The sequence below is a fragment of the Penicillium roqueforti genome, assembly GCF_015533775.1.
Source record: "Penicillium roqueforti strain LCP96 04111 chromosome Unknown scaffold_27, whole genome shotgun sequence".
Classification (NCBI taxonomy): Eukaryota; Fungi; Ascomycota; class Eurotiomycetes; order Eurotiales; family Aspergillaceae; genus Penicillium; species Penicillium roqueforti.
This window is the reverse complement of record NW_024067591.1, coordinates 181902-203787: the sequence shown is the minus strand read 5'-3', so window position 1 is coordinate 203787 and position 21886 is coordinate 181902. Positions and strand designations below refer to the sequence as shown.

At 50.6% G+C, this 21886-nt stretch overlaps 7 protein-coding genes across 7 annotated transcripts; 3 read left to right on the top strand and 4 right to left on the bottom strand.

The window, feature by feature from the left end:
• Window positions 1-231: 231 nt before the first annotated feature.
• LCP9604111_7932 (uncharacterized protein) lies at window positions 232-1117 on the top strand (the record flags this gene model as incomplete). The annotated part of the gene is made up of 4 exons (XM_039076019.1): window positions 232-349; window positions 403-435; window positions 488-885; window positions 941-1117. 4 exons carry the CDS (start codon window positions 232-234, stop codon window positions 1115-1117), a joined length of 726 nt encoding a protein of 241 aa, XP_038926111.1.
• Window positions 1118-2042: 925 nt separating this feature from the next.
• Window positions 2043-6078, top strand: LCP9604111_7931 (class I myosin myoA; the record flags this gene model as incomplete). Its single annotated transcript, XM_039076018.1, has 5 exons — window positions 2043-2045; window positions 2109-2345; window positions 2420-2465; window positions 2525-5611; window positions 5660-6078. The coding sequence occupies 5 exons, from the start codon at window positions 2043-2045 to the stop codon at window positions 6076-6078; spliced, it is 3792 nt and encodes a 1263-aa protein (XP_038926110.1).
• A 1054-nt stretch (window positions 6079-7132) lies between these two features.
• Window positions 7133-8375, top strand: LCP9604111_7930 (uncharacterized protein; the record flags this gene model as incomplete). Its single annotated transcript, XM_039076017.1, has 4 exons — window positions 7133-7166; window positions 7226-7815; window positions 7872-8061; window positions 8122-8375. 4 exons carry the CDS (start codon window positions 7133-7135, stop codon window positions 8373-8375), a joined length of 1068 nt encoding a protein of 355 aa, XP_038926109.1.
• A 230-nt stretch (window positions 8376-8605) lies between these two features.
• On the bottom strand, window positions 8606-10255 carry LCP9604111_7929 (cytochrome P450; the record flags this gene model as incomplete). Its single annotated transcript, XM_039076015.1, has 4 exons — window positions 8606-8759; window positions 8807-8970; window positions 9024-10139; window positions 10193-10255. The coding sequence occupies 4 exons, from the start codon at window positions 10253-10255 to the stop codon at window positions 8606-8608; spliced, it is 1497 nt and encodes a 498-aa protein (XP_038926108.1).
• A 1055-nt stretch (window positions 10256-11310) lies between these two features.
• Window positions 11311-12322, bottom strand: LCP9604111_7928 (uncharacterized protein; the record flags this gene model as incomplete). The annotated part of the gene is made up of 2 exons (XM_039076014.1): window positions 11311-11439; window positions 11492-12322. The coding sequence occupies 2 exons, from the start codon at window positions 12320-12322 to the stop codon at window positions 11311-11313; spliced, it is 960 nt and encodes a 319-aa protein (XP_038926107.1).
• Window positions 12323-13080: 758 nt separating this feature from the next.
• On the bottom strand, window positions 13081-15349 carry LCP9604111_7927 (WD40 repeat domain-containing protein; the record flags this gene model as incomplete). The annotated part of the gene is made up of 2 exons (XM_039076013.1): window positions 13081-14522; window positions 14569-15349. 2 exons carry the CDS (start codon window positions 15347-15349, stop codon window positions 13081-13083), a joined length of 2223 nt encoding a protein of 740 aa, XP_038926106.1.
• Window positions 15350-16573: 1224 nt separating this feature from the next.
• chsF (chitin synthase CHS3) lies at window positions 16574-20269 on the bottom strand (the record flags this gene model as incomplete). The annotated part of the gene is made up of 3 exons (XM_039076012.1): window positions 16574-16656; window positions 16709-17514; window positions 17562-20269. The coding sequence occupies 3 exons, from the start codon at window positions 20267-20269 to the stop codon at window positions 16574-16576; spliced, it is 3597 nt and encodes a 1198-aa protein (XP_038926105.1).
• Between the last annotated feature and the right edge of the window lie 1617 nt (window positions 20270-21886).

Here is a 21886-nt window from a genome sequence, read left to right as displayed (position 1 = left end):
GGGGTTGCGAGGCGGAGTCACTTGATATTCCGCTCCTTCCCTGAAATGTACATACACACATCACGTCCATAGAGGCAACCACTCTTCTCTTCTCTTTCATTCTTTTGCGCCTGACAATTCCATTTTTGTTCAGGTTTTCTCTCTACTCAATCTTTCTGGCAGTCTCATCTCCATTTCCATCCTCAAACGAGCGACAGTGACAGTACACAATCTCTCTTCTCTACTGTCGTAATGACTCCAACAACGCCAACGCTCGGTCTTCGGGGTGAATACAACCCAGAACTCCGCAAACGTGATGAATGGGCCAGGCTGGCCACCACCCTGACTGCATTGGAAACAATGAAAGAAGGTACAATACTCTCATCCATTGAGTCAACATGTGGAGCTGACCGTATCTTCTAGCCTCGCCGGAGCCCTCCAAGAAAGATTTCAGTTGTAAGTTCCCTTGACTCCGTCACAAAAAGTCCAACCATTAAATCTCATCAAGCTTTGTGGGCTGCTCGAGATGCCGACTTCAGCTTCAAGCTAATCTACCAGAGCCGAACCCTATCGAAGTTTGACGTACTCGATCAGACTCACTCCCTCAAGCTCAATGCACTTTTGTTGACCCCCAGCCGGCTGAGCGTAACCACTAGACATCAGACTGCGACTGCAATCCAGAAGTTCACCGAAGCTAACAAGAAGTCCTTGGGGGTCATCATGTACTTAATGGATGCGAGATCGTCCGGTAACGAGCAGATCGAGGCAGTGCAGTCTCTCGGTGCACTGCACCACTGCCTTTCCTTGGGCTTCTCGGAGCCACCCCCTGTTCTTGTTGTGTCCGACGCATCATACCTTCTGGATTGCGTAAGTGCTTACATGAAGGGTGTCTCCCGAGCCAATCCAGTGAGTGCCTGATGACAAGTCTTAGTTCGGTCGTTTGCTCATATATCACGATTAGATCTTGGTCAACACCGCAGATGTGTTGCCGAAACCGACTGCGCTTGTACCTGCATCCTTTGCAGCTACATCATTCCAATCCAGATCTTCTCCAGCCGCATCGGTTCCACCCGCGTCGGTCCCACCCTCGCCGTTCCAGCCATCGAAATTCTCATTTTCATCCCAGGATAAGAAGTGAACTCCCAGATTGAGTTTGTTGGTGCTAGTTTTTTTTCCGTCATAAGTCTTACGGAAGAGGGTGAGCCCCGATGGTGTGTTACTCTGAACAATATGGATAGTTATGAACTTAATCAACAGTTTTATCCCCTCTATCGCTATCATACCTTTATCTTCAAGTCTTTGCCATTCATTGAACTTCTAGAACGAAGTAAATGCCCACCATCAAACCTGGCGGGCCAGTTATACAGTCCCAGAGCCGCCGGTGCAGTCTTTGCCGAGACCGAAGTCAGCTATGGGACGGAGGCAAAATCTAAGGGAATACAAAAGATGTGTTACAGGCGTCAAGATAGATACCGACACCGTTACCATGCCTCGGCAACCAGCAAGGCGGTCTCTCAGACTCGAAGCTACATAGTTAAGAACGATAAGTGAAATTACATGCAAATTGAGTAGACCCATACATAATTTCATGGCTCCAATTCATCTGGTCTGGACATATCAATCGAAATTGGTTAGGCAGTATATATGCCCAATGACGTCGTGCATCTATTCTTAACATTAGCCACATGCCCTGACGTGAGTGGCTGGCCAAGGAGGTTCAAGAAAAAGGAGTATCGACAAAAATTCAATAGATCAATAAGAATAGTATCAAAAAAATCATTCTAAGAGCAGGCGGCTAAATTGATACCCAATTCGCCCCTGAGGCAGCGACGGAACCAGAAAAAGGGTCCTTTGTGGCGCAGCTGTTTGCTTCGGTTTGACCAGTTGTACGTAAGTCCGCCGAGTGGGCACTTCCCTCTTACAATTACCTTGAATTGGTTCTAGACTGTTTCCATTCACTCTCAATTCCTCAATCTCAACTTGTCACTAGAATTCCCCCATTTGCTTGACTTAGATTTGCACATTGTCGCCTGGGCGCGAGATCCCCGAGAGGTTGACACAAGATGGTAGGTGGCCTACTTGCGCAACGACCAGATAAGGACCAAACTGACCCTGGGATTGCGGTTTAGGGTCAGTCACGACGCCCCGTTGGCGGAGAGAAGAAGAGCCGCTTCGGGCGCTCCAAAGCAGCCGCAGATGTTGGCGATGGCCGGCAAGCGGGGGGAAAGCCGAAGGTCAGGAAGGCCGCCTTCGAGAGCAGCAAGAAGAAGGAGATCGGCGTGTCAGATCTCACGCTGCTCAGCAAGATCTCCAATGAGGCCATCAACGATAATCTGAAGCTCCGGTTCGAGCATGACGAGATTTATGTAAGGGATCGCTCTTGCACGCGGGCTGCGGGGTTGTGCGCGAACACGAATACAGGCTGACAGGAGACTTCCAGACTTATATTGGCCATGTGCTGGTCTCAGTAAATCCTTTCCGGGACTGTGAGTTGCTCCGCCGAGAGAATTCGGTTTCCTCCTTGCTAACGGACTTGCGACTACAGTGGGTATCTACACAGATAGTGTCCTCGATTCGTATCGCGGCAAGAACCGTCTCGAAGTCCCTCCCCATGTATTCGGAGTCGCCGAGTCCGCATACTACAACATGAAGTCTTACAAGGACAACCAGTGTGTCATCATTTCTGGAGAGTCGGGTGCCGGAAAGACCGAGGCCGCGAAGCGGATCATGCAATACATTGCCAGTGTCTCCGGCGGCGGCGATTCGTCTATTCAACAGACCAAGGAAATGGTTTTGGCGACGAACCCGTTGCTGGAGTCATTCGGTAATGCGAAGACGCTGCGCAACAATAACTCGTCCCGATTCGGAAAATACCTAGAATTGGAGTTCAATGCCAACGGTGAGCCGGTGGGAGCCAACATTACAAATTATCTGCTGGAAAAGTCGCGAGTTGTGGGACAAATTGTGAATGAGCGCAATTTCCACATCTTTTACCAACTCACAAAGGGGGCCCCACAAAAGTACCGTGACAGCTTCGGTCTCCAGCAACCACAATCTTACCTCTATACGAGCCGTTCCAAGTGTTATGATGTGCCCGGAATCGACGATGTTGCCGAGTTCAAGGATACACTGGATGCGATGCGGGTGATTGGAATGAGCGATGCCGAGCAGGACAATGTGTTCCGCATGCTAGCGGCTATTCTCTGGATTGGAAATGTTCAGTTCACCGAGGATGACTCTGGCAACGCTGCTATTAGCGATCAGTCAATCGTTGACTTTGTCGCCTACCTGCTGGAGGTGGATGCTGCTCAAGTAAACAAAGCGTTGACTATTCGTCTGATGGAGACTGCCCGAGGAGGGCGCAGGGGTTCTGTGTACGAAGTGCCGCTGAACAGGGTCCAAGCTTCAGCCGTTCGCGACGCTTTGGCCAAGGGAATTTACTTCAATCTGTTCGATTGGATTGTAGAGCGCGTCAATCAGTCACTGACTGCTCGAGGCTCCATCACTAATTCGATTGGTATCCTGGATATTTACGGATTCGAAATCTTCGAGAAGAACTCTTTCGAGCAGCTGTGTATCAACTATGTCAACGAAAAACTGCAGCAGATTTTCATTCAATTGACTCTCAAGGCAGAACAAGATGAGTATGCCCGCGAGCAGATCAAGTGGACTCCTATCGAGTACTTTGACAACAAGGTGGTGTGCTCGTTGATCGAGGACAAGCGCCCTCCTGGTGTTTTCGCCGCTTTGAATGATGCCTGCGCAACTGCCCACGCCGATTCCGGTGCGGCCGATCAGACTTTCGTTGGCAGACTCAACTTCCTGGCCCAGAACCCCAACTTTGAAGCTCGCCAGGGGCAGTTCATCATCAAGCACTACGCTGGTGATGTCAGTTACGCCGTGGAGGGAATGACAGATAAGAACAAGGATCAGCTGTTGAAGGACTTGTTGAACCTTGCCCAATCTAGCAGCAACGAATTCGTCCACGCGCTGTTCCCCAACGAGGTCAACCAAGATGACAAGCGTCGCCCACCTACCGCCGGTGACAAGATCAAGGCATCCGCGAATGACCTTGTGGCCACGCTCATGAAGGCGCAGCCATCTTACATTCGTACCATCAAACCCAACGATAACAAGGCCCCCAAGGAATTCAACGTCGGCAATGTCCTGCACCAGATCAAGTACCTGGGTCTCCAGGAAAACGTCCGCATTCGACGTGCTGGTTTCGCCTACCGTCAGACCTTCGACAAGTTCACTGAGCGATTCTACCTGTTGTCCCCGAAGACTTCCTATGCCGGTGACTACACATGGACTGGTGACGTGGAATCCGGCGCGAAGCAAATCTTGACGGATACCCGCATCCCTGCCGAGGAGTATCAGATGGGTATCACAAAGGTTTTCGTCAAGACTCCCGAGACACTATTCGCACTAGAAGCCATGCGAGACAAATACTGGCACAATATGGCCATCCGCATTCAACGTGCGTGGAGAAACTATCTCCGGTACCGTATTGAATGTGCGATCCGTATCCAGCGCTTCTGGCGCCGCATGACCGGCGGACTCGAATTCATCAAGATTCGTGACCAGGGACACAAAGTGCTCCAGGGTCGCAAGGAACGTCGGAGAATGAGTCTTCTCGGCTCTCGTCGCTTCCTGGGTGATTACCTTGGTGTCGGCAATACCGGTGGTCCTGGTGAAATGATCCGCAATGGTGCAGGCATCAGCGGTTCAGATGATGTTGTTTTCTCTTGCCGTGCCGAGGTTTTGGTGTCTAAGTTTGGTCGTTCTAGCAAACCTGTTCCGCGGATCCTGGTCTTGACGAATCGTCACGTTTTCGTTGTTGCACAAAGTATCGAAAACAACCAGCTTGTCATTTCAGCGGAACGAACCGTTCCGGTTGGAGCGATCAAGAGTGTCAGCACCTCGAATCTCAAGGATGACTGGTTTTCGCTGGTTATTGGAGCTCAGGAACCCGACCCGCTAATCCACTGTGTCTTCAAAACCGAGTTCTTCACTCATCTCACCAATGTCCTGCGTGGCTCTCTGACCTTGAAGATTGGAGAAACCATCGAATACCATAAGAAGCCTGGCAAGCTGGCAACCGTCAAGGCAGTCAAAGATCCGGGTGCCGGAAACGTGGACAGCTACAAAAGCAGCACAATCCACACTAGTGCTGGTGAGCCTCCTAGCTCTGTCTCCAAACCTACTCCGCGGCCGAAGGCGGTTGCTGCTCGCCCGGTCACAACGGGCAAGCTACTTCGTCCTGGTGGCCCCGGTGGCGGCCCTTCGAAATTGTCTCAAGCTGCTCGCAGACCTGTCCCTGCCGCTCAGCCTCTGCCCCGGTCTACCCCACAGCCTGCCATGGTACCGCAAGCTGCAGCTCAGCCTCAGCCGCGCATCGTGCCCCAGTCTATGGCAGCTGCTGCCGCCGCCATGCACTCTCGGAACGAGTCGCGTAGCTCAGTGAGATCTTCTGGCTCCATGAGGGCTCCTCCGCCTCCCCCTGCGGCACCCCCTCCAGCGTCAAGAAAGCCTGCCGCAAAGGTCAAGTACGACTACAACAGCGACCGGGCCAATGAGCTTTCCATCACCAAGGGCGAAATTGTGGAGGTTGTGTCCAAGGAAGGAAATGGTACGTACCCATAGCATACTTCATTTGAATCATACTAACATGTTCTAGGATGGTGGCTGTGCAAGAACACAACAACATCGGAGCAAGGATGGACCCCCGAATCCTACCTCGAAGAAGTAGCCGTCGCTCCCACACCGAAGCCCGTTCCACCCCCACCTCCGATGGCACCCCGCGCCACCCCCAGCCCTGTTCCAAATGGCGCTGGAGCTGCAGCAGCTGCAAAGAGCAAGCCTCACCCTCCTGCTCCCCCGGCCAAGCGTCCCAACATGGCCGGGCGCAAACCCGCAGGCGCGCCCACTGCGCGCGATAGCGCCGTGAGCATGCAGTCAAACGACTCATCGGGCGCCAGCGGCCGCGGCACGCCCAACAGCGCATCGAACGTCAGCCTGGCAGGTGGTTTGGCCGAGGCACTGCGGGCACGACAAAGTGCGATGCAGGGCAAACACGACGACGACGATGAGTGGTAGAGTGAGCAGTAATTGTTTATGGTCGGTCGCGGTGTTGGACATTTCTGCGCTTAGCGTTGACCTTTTATTTTTGTTTGTTGGGCCCGTGGCATGTGCATGTACAGGTCAGCGAGTCATTGTTTTTTTCTACCCTTGTCGTTACATTTTGTAGAGTCAGTTCAATATATACCGTTTCGCGAATCAAAATCATACAATATCATTATTCTATCAACGTCCACCGATATTTCGCCAAGACCGCTCGGAGCAGATAGATGGTCGAAACGCGGATTAACACGGATTAATATATTTTCCTTAAAGCTAAATTAGCGGTCCCATTTCAACATTCGATCAGCTGTCGGCCGGGTATCTCCATGTTAGCAGATGAAGCTATTCAGAGATCACATAATCCGAAGCAAGTTAAATTAATTCTACTATCACCAGTAATATACATAGTTTAATTCTGAAAACGGCAATTCAATGTTAGATGCTAGAAAGGATCTAATTGATCAAATCGGGTGATTGTCACGGGATTTGTTTAGGCCCGAAGGCTTCATTTTTTTGAACTTGTCCAGAGCGGTGTGGAGAGCGGTGCTAATTCAGGCATTCAGGCCTCAAGAATCTGTCGGAACTTCCGAGACGATGTGGCCCGCCAAAGTCACGTGACCGATAGCCTATCTTATCTCCATCGGTTGGATCAATAAACAGGTTGGATGAACTGTCCGCTGCTTCCACACCGGTTATCCTTGCTAAGGTGTATGCACCTTTTTGGCCTAATTAGTGGTAACATGCCATGTTTTCCTCCGGCCGAATCCCCTCTAAAGGGGGTTTTGAACCCTGAGCGCTATGGGTCTTCGTAATCGGGATCCGGAGTTATGCTTACGTCCGTACAACAAAAGCCTTTTCTCGGAGATATCTTTGTATTCGGATTTCTTCTGTGCTGTTCATGGTCTCTCCTTGCAATAGTAAACTTTTCTATAAAATAGGGATATCCGCCATTTTCAATTGAAGAAGTCTACCCAATCTATATTCTACAACGACGCTTCGTTCGTAATTCATTATTTAACCCTAACGAACAATGGCTTCTTCACCCCCCAAGACCTACAGAGCAAGTACGTGCTTTTGTCATTATGTTTGCATTCATTGGTTCATTCTTACACGTATTCTGTAGTCCAATGTGCCGCACCTCAGAGTACCTGGGACGTCATTACGTTAGAGCTGCGTGATCCCGCACCGACAGAGGTACTCGTGCGCGTGCACGCGTCTGGGATCTGCAACTCCGACCACTTCGTCAAGGATGGCGCCTGGCCTGGCCTTCAGTACCCGCGCATCCCGGGCCATGAGATCATCGGCCGTATCGCCGGCGTGGGCTCGGAGCTACTACAAAGCCCGGTGAACAAGGAGCGTTTCGCCATAGGTGCCTTGGTCGGCGTTGGTTGGAATGGCGGCTACTGCAATCAGTGCGATTACTGCCGGAAAGGACAGTTTTGGACCTGCCGCAACGTGGATTACACTGGGTTTACGATAGATGGTGGTCATGGGGAGTATATGTACGCTCCTTACACGGCTATCATCGACATTGCCGAGGATGTGCTGAAGACAGCATCCTATGCTGAACTCGCTCCTCTCTGCTGTGCCGGGGCGACTGTATTTGATGCCATAAACACGTCGAAGTGGTCTCCGGGCGACATCTGCCTCGTCCAGGGAGTAGGAGGACTAGGCCACCTTGCGATTCAGTATGCGAACAGACTAGGATTAAAGGTAAAGGAGAGGATATCTTATTTGCTATAGCATAGCTGACTGGTCTTTTCTTCTAGGTGTATGCTGTTTCGTCGGGTTCTTCTAAACGGGATCTCGCATTGTCCTTGGGGGCCTGCGAATACATTGACTCGAGTAAAATCGACGTTGTCGAGTACATGTCGTCTCTTGGTGGTGCGAATCTCATCCTATGCACTGCGCCTTATTCCAAGGCCATCAATGCTATTATACCGGCTGTTACGAAGAATGGTAAGCCTCCATTCCATTTACCATTCGCGATGTGGTGCCGTTGGCTGACATCCTCTCTAGGGACGATCACTTTGGTCTCTGCCGCTACGGATGGTCCAATCCAAGTCGATAATCTCCTCCTCAACATGAACCGTGCTACCCTACGTGGCTTCGCTTGCGGCTGTGCACCAGACATGGAGAAATGCATCGAGTACTCTGCCACCAATAATGTGAAGGCGATGATAAAAGTATTCACGATGGACGAATTCACGCAGGCATACAACGGTGTCATGGACAGCACAGCCAAATTTCGACATGTTATCGTGTTTCCATAGAAAACAGGGAACAGATATGATCATCGCGAAAATGTATCAATATTTATTGTACTTGACAAAGTGATATGGCTAACTGCATGCACTGTTATGCGGGATTTTCATATTAACTTTACCTTGAAATTGTAGTACATTAGAGATGGGTTTGACCATCTGAAACTACGAATTTGTTCGAAATGCCTATAATGTGTGAATGCTGAATAGAAGATTCGAAGTTCTTTCAAACATCGCCCTTATTTCCTCGCCTTCAGCTGAACCATCAGATCGTTCTTCTCCCACAGGAAGAAAGTTTTCTGTTTGTCCCAACCAACAGACTCCGGCAGAAGAGAAAGGTCAAAATTAAACAGCACCTTGGCCAGAATGAGACGCATTTCATGGTATGCCAGACTATCGATCATTAGCTAGGACCATTCGAGAGCAAGACGAAAACATACTTCTTCCCAATGCAGTTCCGAGGCCCAAATGAGAATGGCTGAAATGCAGCCTTGTTATCACTGGCGAACTCATCCCCAATCCAGCGCTCAGGGATAAACTGATTTGGCAATCTGAAGTTTTGAGCACTGTGGTAGGTAGCCCAATGATGAACCGAAAGTGCAGTCTATGATCATCCAAGATTAGAACCAACCTTCGAAAACACAACGGAATGAATACCTTTCCTGGAATATGTTCTCCGCAAACAAGCAATCCCTCATCAGGAGCAATGCGTGGCAGACCAACCGGAACTGGAGGGTACATGCGCAACCCTTCCTCAATGCACGCATTGAGATATGTCATATGCTCCAGAGATCTCATATCAATATCAGAGTCTTTCTCAAAAGTCGCACGAACTTCCTCTACAATAATCTCCATCTTCTCCGGCGTCCTCAGGAGGTGATAGAGCAAACCACTCAGCGCAGTCGCAGTCGTCTCAGTACCCGCCACCATGAAAACCTGCGAATTGGCATACATCTCCACCCGACTAAGCCGGAGGTCCTCCTTCTGGCTCATGACAATACCCCAGATATCAGGTTTATGCACATAGTTGCCATCGATCCTTCTGTCCACACGTTCCTGAGAAGCCTCGTAATGTTCGATACTCTGCTGCTTCAGTTCCTTCGGGATAAGCCGCTGGACAATGACCGCCGTCCAAGGGGCGTAGCGCGCCAGTCTGCGCAGAGAGTTCGTCTTGATACTGACGAACACAGCCGACACCCAACTGCAATTCCCAGTCCCAGCCAGCAGATTCAACGAGTCACCGAATGTTAAATCGCCCATGATATCAAACGTCGTCAGATTCAACATGCGGACCATATTTATTTTCGCTGCGGGATCCTCCCGGATCGAGTTGTGGAGGGTGTCGATCAACGCGTCCGCATATCCACAAATCAAAGCCTGCTGTTCCCGCAGCGCGCGGTCCGAAAAGGCGTGGGAGAAGTTGCGTCGGAAACGCGAGTGGTCGGGGCCTTTTCCGCGGATGATATCTGCAGCACCGTTGAAGGATGGGCCGTAGAAGCGGGTGTCTTTCTCTGTTACTGGTTTCCCGGCTGAGGCGTGCCCGTAGATTCCCTTCCAGGCGTCGCCGGTTGCGTAGCTTAGTTCATCTGGGGCGACGCGGACGACGTTGCCGTGGGTGTTGTGTAGTCCGGTGACCCATTCGAGGAGGTCGCCTTTTAGGGTATGGTAGATTTGAGGTATGCGTGATGTGGCGGCGAGTCTGGGGCCAGGGTATTTGCTGAGAGGGTTGAGGAAGATTTGGTAGTATGCATGCGAGACTAATGATAGTAGAATCTAAGCAGAGCATGTTAGACTGGCTCAATTGAATAAAGTTGTAGTAAACGTACCGAAGTGGCGATGACGGAGATATAGTGTTCCTGAATCAAACTTGAAGCCGATTGAAGGAGCATTTTGAATTAAGAAAATGCCTAATTGGACAAAAGGAACATACTAGAATGACAGGAAGGCAGAAAATAATTGGAATAGTATATATAACAAATTCCTTGATGATCTAGTACGACCTCATCTGTTCATTTTGAATTGTGCAGGCTTTTTCCTGCATAGTTGTGATAGCACGGATACTTGACCCCTCGCTCGGCTTGGACACTCAAGAATATATGCCGTGTCTATAGCGCGCTAGCGATAAATGCATCGTCGAAATTCTATATTGGAATTGATCTACATGTCGCTGAAGAATCTACGTTGACGGTTAGGACGGGAGTGGGGTATGTCATGAAAACTGGGGATAAGCTCAATGCATAACTTGGCCCCTGGAAGATTACTTAGCCAATGCCAATGCCAATGCCAATGCCATTAGTGGTTATTGGGTATTTCATAAGGTATCTTCATAGATAAACTAAGAGAAATAGTGGACACCCCTATTCTGGTATATACCGTTTTCAATCTCGAGAATTGAATTGCCGAATATCAACCAGGGGTTATTAACACTATAGTGTGAGTGCACTAGGGAGTACTCTGTAAGTGATTAATTAAGAATACGAGATTTAATCGGACGATCTTTACTCTTCTAAGAGGATCGACAACTGGGTTGATAGGGTACTTGTTGCGGTATATCAGTGGCTTGGCATAAAGCTTTGTCGCCGGCACCGTTGGCCGAGACAGATGGAGTTATATTTAGAATATGACTGAGCGAATTCAGAGGTATGCAGTATTATTGCAAATGAAGTGGTTGATATAAAACGGTGGGAGTAAAGGTTAGAGAATGCTTGAGTATACATAGGCTCTGCAACCCTAACAGTTGTTCCGAAGACGCCAACAGTCCCCCAGTCAAGTAATACGTCCCAAGTAACCAGGAACGCTAGACAGATACGCTTTCTCATATGGGATACTGTTATCTTCTTTTGGCTGATCCCAAGATTGTTTGTTCAAAAGCGGCGTAAGCTAGAATGAAAAGATATATCTCAAATGCCAGACATCATCCAACACATTCAACAAGAAGAAACATCTACAAGAACTTGCTCGCAAGACTCATAAGCCCGCTAGCACCAGAACCACCAGAGCCACCCTGGTTCTTCATATACATTTTAAGAGCCATCTCGGCAGCAGAGTTGACAGCAGACTGCTTATCACCGGACTGTAACACCATTAGCAATAACCCAACCAAAAGAAGCACAAGAATAACATACCACACCACCACCAGAACCCCCCGAACCACTCTTTTCATCCCACAACTTCCCAGCCTGAGACATAGCAAGCTGAATAAGCTTATTCTTATCCAAGCCGCCATCACTGCCGCCCCCACTGCCGGAGCCAGCGAACATCTTCAAAGCCTGCACCGCAGCGCCCGCACCAACAGTGCTGGAATCGTGCTGCTGGTTCGACGAGCTGCCGGAGCCGTACATGGCCTGGTGGGCATTGGCGACCTTCTGCTCGTCGACGTCGCCGCTGGTATTGCGGTCTTTGAGGAATTTCAAAGCGGTGCTGAACAGGGAGCTTTCTTCGCTGCTGCTGCCTTGGTCGTTGTGGCTGGAAGAGTGCTGGTTGGAGGAGGAGTTGTTGTTGTCGCCGTAGCCGCCGCTGGAGCCGCCGTAGCTGCCTTGGTCTTGGTTTTGGTTGTAGCCGGAGGAAGAGTTGCCGTGGCTGGAGTTGCCGTAGCCAGAGGAGGAGTTGTTGTTATCGCCGTAGCCACCGCTGGAGCCACCGTAGCCGGAAGAGTTGTTGTTGTCGTTACCGTAGCCGCCGCCACCGTGGGACTCCTGGCGACCGCCGTAGTTACCCTGGCCTTGGTTCTGGTTGCCGTAGCTGTCGTTGCGGCCCTCGTTGCGACCCTCGTAAGGGCGGCCCTCGTTAGAGGAGTTGCCGTAGCCACCGCCACCGCCAGATCCGCCGTAGGAGTTGTTATTGTTATTGCTGTTACCGCCGGAGAAGTCCTCGTTCTTGTTGTAGTAGCTGTCGCTGGCGCCGCCACCGCTGCCGCCGCCGCCGCCGTATTGCTGGTTGTTATCGCGGTAAGACATTTTGGATTAAAATGGAGGATGTGAGTGAATATGATAGAATTGTTCAAGAAAAAGGTGGAAATGGAGATATGCTATGGATTTAATAGAAAGCTAGAGGAAAAGAATGGAATGGAAGAGCTTCAGCTGAGGCTGGAGGAGGGGTTGCGGGGCAGTTTTTTTGTTGATCGCGCCGATTTGGGTGATTCGCTGTGAGATCGCATTGCAGGTGGATCGAAGCTGAGGTGGCCAATTACCAGAGCGGGCTTTTTATTGGATGTTTCAGACGTTGACTATCGAGTTGGGTTGTTTTTTCTTGGAAGATCTGGTGATCTGGTGATTTCAGTGTGTTCTAGTCCGGAGTTTACATGGAGGAACTACGATATAGAGATGATAGAGATGAAGCTGACAGAAGAGTAGTGGTATAGCAGAGGAAGTGATAACTTGAATGAATTCAATCAGAAAATAAATTGCCAAAGTATCTTTCCTCTTGGCTCTACACGGCGATGTCCACGTATCCAATGCAGTGGATATTTGAGGCTTAGTAATCGGAGAATAAATACGCCGAGATGTGATGTCATGTGACCAGCAAGTATAAAACGTATGCGACGACTAGTTACAACTATTATTATGAGCCACAATACTCTAAGAAAAAAAAAAAAGAAATAAATATAGATAGCCTCCAACACCGCAACCCAGGGTATCAGATGCAGATAAAAGGCGCAAAGAATACCACCCAAAAAAGAAAGAAAGAAAAAGACAACATAACAGTCATAAGAGAATCAAAGAATCAACGCATCATGCTCCTCATCCGATAAAGTCCTCAAAAACCTCAACCCCCGCTCCCTCCTACTCAAAACACACCTAGGATCCACCGCCAACTCCTCCTCGGTAACCCACTCACACGGCAAATCCGTCAACCCAACCCGCTGCCCCCACATCCTGCGCTCATACTGCATGAAACCACCGAAATGGCGATCGGTATTAGCAACCCATATCTCGGCGCCGTCAGGCGCATAGTCCGCACCCCCAATCTCGCCGAAGAAATCATGCACCTGTCTTGAGCGGAAGAGCTGCGCATCGACGATGGAGATGCGATCCGCAGGCTCGGTGCAGAGCAGGGTGCGCGGGCCGCCGCCGACGGGCGAGAAGCGTAGCGAGCGGTAGCCTGCGACGTCCGAGTCGATGGTTTCGAGCGGACGCCAGGTGCGCGCGTCCCAGATGATGACGGTTTTGTCTTGGTTGGAGGTGGCTATGTGGCGCATGTCTGGGGACCAGGCGCAGGCGAAGCCGAAGTCGCGGTGGCCGCGGAGGGGGTGCACGGGTCGGCCGGTGTCGGATTCGATGACCCATGCGTCCGGTGAGTCGCCGATTACGACGCGCAGACGGCCGTCGGGGGATGTTGCGGTGCAGTTTATTGGTTGGGAGAGTTCTTGGTCGGAGGTGAAAATGTTTGTTTCGGTGTCGAGGATACGGAGGTGTTTGTCGTTGGAGGCGAAGACGGCGGTCGGGGAGGGGCCGGTGCGGCTAGGGATTATATCGATGTGGTTGGTGATGCCGTCGTTGAAGTCGGGGGTTACGAGGCCCTTTATGCCAGGGTCGGATCCGCTGGTGCTGCGTAGGGCGTATTCCCCGCAGAACCCGCCGGCGATTGTCAGGCCGTGCGCTGTTTTCATGGTGGATATTTTGACTGGGCTGAGGAAGCCTAAGTCGGGGTCGGGCTGGCTCAGGTCGATTATACAGCGTGCGTCGCCGGTTTTTGGGGTCCACGAAAACACCTTTGAGCTGGAAGCGAAATGGACGGTATTAGATGCAGGGGCCGACATCAGATTGCGAAGCTGGAAGTGTTCAATAGACGCTTTGTGTGAAGTGTGCATAGAGTTCCCGCGGAAAAAGGTTTCGTGCTGGGGAAGGCGATTTGCATATCCACGGTGCGAGTAATCCAAGTTATGATACGAAGTATACCAGGCGTCACGCACAGCTCGTGCATCGAACCGTGTCACCCGCAAGGTTTCTGTCCACGGGATCTGCTGCAAATCGTAAAAATCGCGTCTCCATCCAGACGGCCGAACAATCTCCGGCGGCGGCTTCCAGCTGATCATCTTGGAGAGTGGGCGAAGCTGCGGTGGAATTCGACTTTCAGAATGGAACCCATGGGGGATGACGTTTATCGAGACCATCCAGCGCTGGATGAATTCATCAATAGTGAGGTTCCGCTCGTATGCTAGAGAGAATTAGCTAGGCCTGTATCAACAGTCATTGGGTCTTACTTGACGTGTGGATTATAGATGCGGGGTGAGGTCCAGCGAAATCCATCTGACCGTCGGTGTAGTTCCCCATAGGTACGTTTGGGTGATCCACCTCGATATCTTCATAACTGATACTGTTATAAAAGTCATCCAAATTGCAGTCTGGCATTTGGGGTTCGTGCGTCGGCCGGTCCATGCGCTCGTAGTAATACTCCTCTTCATCGGGATAAAACTGGAGAAAGTCTTCCAGCTCATCATCGGATGTTGCTGCGGGCGATGGCTTGTCTTCCATGGTAGCGGACTGATAATCCATAACCATATCCTTCTGACCATCCCCGATGTCACTGTCCGGGGCGATGGCGATATTCTGCCCGCCGGCGGTGCGGTTAATCAAGTCCCGAACGGATGTGTCCATACCCGTGTTACCACTCGGGTTCGCGCCGAAGACAAACACCGGTCCAGCCGAAGGGGTAGGTTGAAAATTACCCCATTGTACCGGCATAGGACCCACGGGATCTAAATGTCGATGATCGGGAGGACTGCCCGCACTCGTGATAGCGTTGACGACTTCCGACACGAGAAAAGAATCCCCGAGCGCAGTATCCAGGGCACGCGGGTACTGAGACACAGCAGCCAGAGCTGCGACACCCACGTCATGGAAGCGGCGATCGATCTCGGAGGTCATATTCGCAGGCGGGGCAGATCGATCGGTAGGAAGTATATTGAAATCAGGCGAATTCCAGGCCGTCGCGTGGTCTTCTCGACCAGACAGTCCAGTACCGGAACGATGTAGAGGATTCATAGCTCGGGGTTGAACTGGAGGATATAACACATGACGCGGCGGTGCAGCGGGATCTCGCGAGCGGGCAGATGAGTCGGAGGGACGATTCGTAGAGTTACAGTTGTCGGGATGAAGCATCGCCCGCCATGGACATCCGACCCGAAACTGATAATAGCGGTCGCACGAGCGGAGGAAAAAAATCCAGTAACCAGAAACCCAGTGTCTCGGTTTCCAGGATTTACCAGATCTGTCCTCTCGTGCAGCGATCTCGACTAGAGTTCAACCCCACACTGCAGGCGTGGCGTTGGAATCCAAGTCAGGGAAAAGGCGGAGAGCGGAGAGCGGAAAGCGAGAAAACGCCGAGGGCAACCGAAGAGGGGCAGAGTAAGGAGCGGGAAAAGGAAGACGAGATCAACGGGGCAATCTTATAGCGGCTGCTATTCTAGTGCGAGATGTGGGCTGATCCCAAGAAAAATAGAGGGGGAAAACAGGACAGTGCGCGGTAGGCTTTTCCGTTCAAATAAGGGGAAGAAGGGGATTCGTATTAATTCTGACACTCCCATGCAGTCAGATGGAACGTGGGGAGAGAAACGTGCGAGCTCGGGGCGAATATATACATGGAAGGCAAAAAAAGAAACGAATGGCAAAAGATGATACTTCGCGAGAATATGCAAGGATTCGGTCCTAATATTCAGTCAACTGTTGTCCCGTCCATTCTAGACCTCGCTCGATCATAGAGCTGATCCGACATGGGTTAAGCATTAAGCACGTAAACTAATTTAAAGTGCATCGTCTTGATCATATATTCTCGCATGTGTCAATATTAGAATAATGCAGGGAGCACGTAACATGCACATCCAACCCGGACAGCCCGGTGACTCACGCTTGGATGCTGTTGGGCACGACTTGGGCTGACGTGATCTGTGGGAAGCCGTGGTAGAAGTACGTATTTGATAGTTCATGTTGGTTGACAGGGTTCATGATGCTATTTTGGTTACGCTATGGCCAGTAGGATGACGATTATTTCCTAACATACAACGCGCCCAGTCCAATTCGCCGTACAAGACAGCAAATGCTTGAAACAGAAGAAAGCCAAAAATATGTAAATAATCAATCGTCAGTCGTGTAACGCTCTGAACTATATTATAAGAATGTTTGAACGCCGATATGTAAATAGTACAATAGATCACGTGCATCAGGGGAAGCAAGAAAAAGCAAATAAGAAATGAAGCGCTGACGCTTTCGTTAGTAATGTGAATAAGGCTCGTACTGCGATGGATGAACATCCGTTGTAGGGGGCTGTGACCAGGCACTTCGTAGACGACGATCTATCGAGAATATTAGAATCGACAAATCATTCCAGGGCAACCTAAGACATACCTTTTTCGAAATCGCGCCACCTCTTCATCGTGATCTTCGTACTATCAAACTCGCCCTCGGCATCGCCGTGTCCCTTATCCTTCTCGCCCGCAGTCTTACGGGTATCACCCCAACTGAAATCGTCGAACTTCCAGAACGCATACATGGGCAGAACGAAGTTCCAGATCGGAAGCGAGAGGAGGTAGATCAGCATCCAGAGCACATAGACCAGTCTGTGTGCAGTGACCACGATCAACACACCCGGCAGACCCAAGACCAGAGCGAGCAGAACCAGCGGAATGACCTGGACGGGTTTCTTGACGATGGAGACGACGACGACATAGACGGTGAAGGAGATAGCAGCGGGCAGAACCAGGGTTCCGATAAGCTCGATGAAGATGACGAATTGCATGCTGAAGCAGAAGGTTCCGCACAGGTCGCGCACAAGGACGAGTTCAAATAGGTTGTGGACGGTACTGTTGATCCAGCGACGGCGCTGGGAGAGTAGGACGAGGAATGCGTCCGGCACGACTGTTTTGCAGACGGCTTGTGGGACGAAGATCTGCTTGCGTTTCGGGAAGGTCTTGAGCATCAGGGTGGTCAGGTAGCGATCTTCACCGAGAAGGAGCAGGTTCTTCTTGTGTAGAGTATCCACGACGTTTTCCGAGTAGTGTTCAACGATATCTGGGTTGGCGAGAATGGGCACCCAGTAGTTCTGGCCGCCCTTGGGGGCTTTGATTCGGTACATGGTGAAACATCCAGGGAGACAGGTTACACCACCGAACACGGATTCGAATGATTTCGCTTGGTGATGGGAGATAAAGTACCTGTTTTGAATTAGTTACTGCGCTGCTAATGGACAGTGGAGACTTACTCGAAGACCTGGATCATTGTTACCCAGCTGTCAGTCTTGTTGGCGATCTTAGTTTCTCCACAGAGACCCATGATTTCTGGGTCCTTGACCATGGCCGAGACCATGTGGGTCAAACTGTCTGGGAACACCTTTGTATCGGCGTCGACCATGAGAACAACCTCGTAGAAGTCTGGGGCAATGCCTGTGACGTTCCACAGGCCATTGAACATCTCGTACTCTAGTTCCGTCATGCGCTCGTCGAACATAACCTTCTGGAGGAAAGACATGAGAATGATCTGACTGTCTCGCTTGCCACGGTTACCGGGCTTTGACTGGGTCGACTCTTGAGGAGTTCCGCACTTGACAATCACCATCATGGGAACGCGCTGCTGCTTATCCGCCGGGATGATCGAATTATGGCCGTAGTCGTAGAACCCAGTGTAGACCTTGGCCATGTTGTGTCGCTTGGAGCCAGTAGCCACAGCCACGTAGGAGTAGGGCTCGACCTCGTCCTCGGGAACAACAGGCTCCCTGAGCATGCCTAGCACAATGTCTGGCGTGGAAAACGATTCTCCCTTACCTTTAATGATACCATCACAAATGACCAAGATCGTTTTGTGACTGTTCGGGTAGTCGGTCATGGCAATAGAATCTAAAGTCGACCGAATACCCTCTTCACCCTCAGAGTAGCAAGTAATCAGACAAAGACTGTGGGCTAGAGGGTAGCCGAATGGCTGCCATTCAGGCGGAGGTTGCGGAACAACAGCCTCGTGAATGTAACCAGCAGGACCTAAGCCCTCGTAATCCGTCGATAGCGTGGCATAACCCGTATCTTGTTGACCCTGGCCGGTCGGAACCAAGCTAGTCCGACTGGCACCAGGATTATGCCGGGAATTGTCAGCGCTCAGAGTGCCCCCGCTCCCGCTGTGGCTCAGCTTATACATAGTGCCAGGATTGGAGCTGGGCATGAGCCGAGACGTCGAGTTCTGGCTAGCCATCGTGACATACAACGGCTTTTGCTTGCTCCCAGCGCTGCTGTTCACATTATACGGGCTGGAGAAACGAGAAGTGGTCGGGAGGAAGCTGGCGCGTTTGCTGAGGCGATCGGGAATGGTGGGTTCGGTCATTCGTGGAGCGGGTCGATATATGTCGTTGGACCAGTCTTCGATCTGCTGATTGCGAGTCCTAGCGTCGGAGGCCATACTCGTGGTCTGCGCGGCAAACCTGGGTGCCAGGAACCACTGGAAGAGCAGGGCGAAGGCGAATTTGACACCCACGATGGAGAGAATGAAGATCAGGGATACGTATAGCACCACTTTTGACGCGATACAGCCAACAGTATCAGTGTCGATACTGCCGACTTTGATGATCTGCGCCAAGCACTTGCCGATCTTCTTCTCCTCCCCGCTTTGCAGGTAGTAAGTCAGATCAACACCGCGGACATCAGGATTCTTGCGGAGCTCGTCGAATTGTTTGGGATAGGACACCTGGCTAGTGTCAAACCAGGCGAGAAGATCGAGGTCGAGTACATTTCCGGAGTATATGGCCAGATTTCGACTCTTGTTCTTTGTATCCTCCCAGGTGTAGTACACATCCCCTTCACTGTGCAGGGTATAGAAAGGCTCGCGGGCCGCCTTGCTGGTATGACAAGCCCAGCCCACATAATATTCAACAGTCGTATTCGGTTCGGACGAACCATCCTGGTTGAAGGGCGCACAAGGGAAGTACCAACCGAGATCTCCATCGGAGTTTGTTGGAATATCGCTATCAGACGTGGCAGTAATCAGTCCCTTGCACGCACCGTTGACCTGTTGGAAGAAGAAGCTGCCATCTTGTCCGCCATACTTGTGTGGTAAGTCGTAGAGAACATTCGCATTGGCAGAGATACCAGTGACAGCGGGGTGTTTCGAACCGGACAAGTCATATGCCTTTCCATGGAAGATCATGTAGTTGGAACTGACTTCGTTGACCTTCAATCGAACCGGGGGCGAGGCACAAACTGTAGCCGTGAAACCGAAAGTCAGGAAACCGACAAAAGCACCGATCATCATAATGATGCTGATAAGGCCGATCTTCTCCCGCCAAGCAGTGCGCTGCTCTTTCTGTGGCATTCCACAGCATTTCAGCAAAAAGTCCGGGATGAAGAATGTGAGAACTACACAATATGTAGGCCATAACTCGGGCGGACCACTCTGCTCAATTGCCTTTTCACGTCTCTTTTCCTCCGCAACGCCCCTTGACCTTCGCGAGCCTCTCTTCTTCTTCTTCGAGCGATGTCTGCTAGGGACACGCTCCATGGGTTTGTTGATATTACCCCGCGCGTAAAGACCCTTGCTCTTCATGTCCATGCTGCGCGAGCTGTTCGTCTCCACCTCATCTCTCTTATCCAATAACGGATCGTTTCCCGTCGTCGAGGGAAAAATACGCATGTGATTTGATCGCTGACGGTAGTGATAGTTGGGTTGGTCACGGTCGTCTTTCCTGCGCTCTGGTTTGACCATGCGCTTTTTGTGTCTCACATCCCCGCTCCGGTCCATGCGTTCTTCGTCCGTGTCCATTGCTCTCCGATGGCTGGAATGTCGGCGGCGATGCCGATGGGAGTGGGAAGTCGGGTCGTCGCTGTAAGTTCCCGAGTCGATATCCCGTCGACGGCGCTGGGATGGTTCGCGAAATGCGCGGGCTTCTTCACGCCGAGGCGAGGGTCTCCCTGGCCGCTGCGGCAAAGACATCTCCTAAGATTCCCGATGTCAGCCAATCAGACCCCAGTTGTTAGTTGGATTGAACTTACTGGCCTACTCACTTCGGTTATTTTCCGCTGATCAACAGCGAATGTGTGGATAAGACTGTTCACAATATGTCGCTTGCCGACTGAAACATGTCAAATGCGCAGACCCGGTCCTCGACAATGTGAGCTATAGGATTCGTCTTTCCGTACGAATCTTAGATTTCTTTCAGTTTTCGATATCTCTATTGACCAGCAACTAGAGTTGAGACTTCTCAGCGAAAGTGGTACGGTCGGCCTGTGCAACGGGTGGAGAATAACAAAGTCCCCACTACGCAAGAAAACGAAAGGGTCCAAAACACAGAGACGAGCGAATGCAGCAGTAGAAATAGTAATAGCAATTGTGTCTAAGGGAAAAGGGAAGTTCTGAGACAAAGACCCTGTACGGAGTAGTCCGTACACGGGACTCCCTCTGCGCTTGACCTGGGGAGGTTAGGCTTGTTTTGCCATATTAAGAAATAAAAATAAAAATAAATAATTTCCTTGTCGCTAGGGGCAATACCCCAATCACCTGCCCAGCTGGCCGCGGAGATAAATTAAACTCTCTCGTTTCCACGGTTAGCCAGATGTCGCCCAAGGTTCATAATTAATAAATTCATCAAATGGAAACAACAGCCGAGGAACAACCATTTTCCTTCTGATCACGGGGTCCTTGTTTCTATTTTGGGCTTAGACTGTTGATGTTTAGTTATAACTGCCACGCCGACTAGTTAGATATTGCCACTGTTACACGGACTCCGATTCTAGATAGTTAATAGTCCGACACGCCTTGTGAAAACTGGCAACCTGCTTTGTGATACATCTAGATAAGACCGAGCTCACATATTGTGTTTGAGTCGGTGTGATTCAGATCCAAGCTTCAGAGAATACTAATCGAAAGGTAATGCATGCCATATGTGCGAACCCTTGACAAAACACCAATATTTGTACCACCAGGCTGGATTCTGGTCAGCAGAACGCGTTAGTTCTTTCCATATTGCTCTTGAAACAAGTCAAAATCAATATGGTTTCGATATAAAAGCTCAGGATAATCCTGTACGGGGTAATGCCAATCCAACCAGTGATCGACAACAGGCCGCCGATCATCACGGCAACCCCCAGAATCCGTCCAGCCCATGGCCCCATAACTAGTGCATATGCATCAAGCCGTTTCGAACTCGAAGGCCATATCTTTTCGATCAACCATCTTGAACGAAAAAGAAAGGAATGTATCATGTCCACAGGCAATTACTCCCTTTCAATTCGAAATAACCCCATTGAGAAACCAACTTGGCGTCGGATTTGCTGGGGATCTTGACTGTGGAGTCCGGTATCCTTGTCCGGCCACGTTCTTTGGCTCTTACTAGAATGCCGACAGTATGTCTCCAGAGGTAGCACAGAGCTTCAACTCCAAATACCGAATATCTAGTACTTACTGCGAGGGATGCCGGTATCAAGTTAACCAGAATGAACTCACCGCGTAGGAAATGTCGTCATCTAAAGATGAGATTTGCTTTTCGTCCGTGCTTTGACGGTGTGGTTGACTGCTGCAAGGAGTATACATGGAGATGGATTGGATAAACTC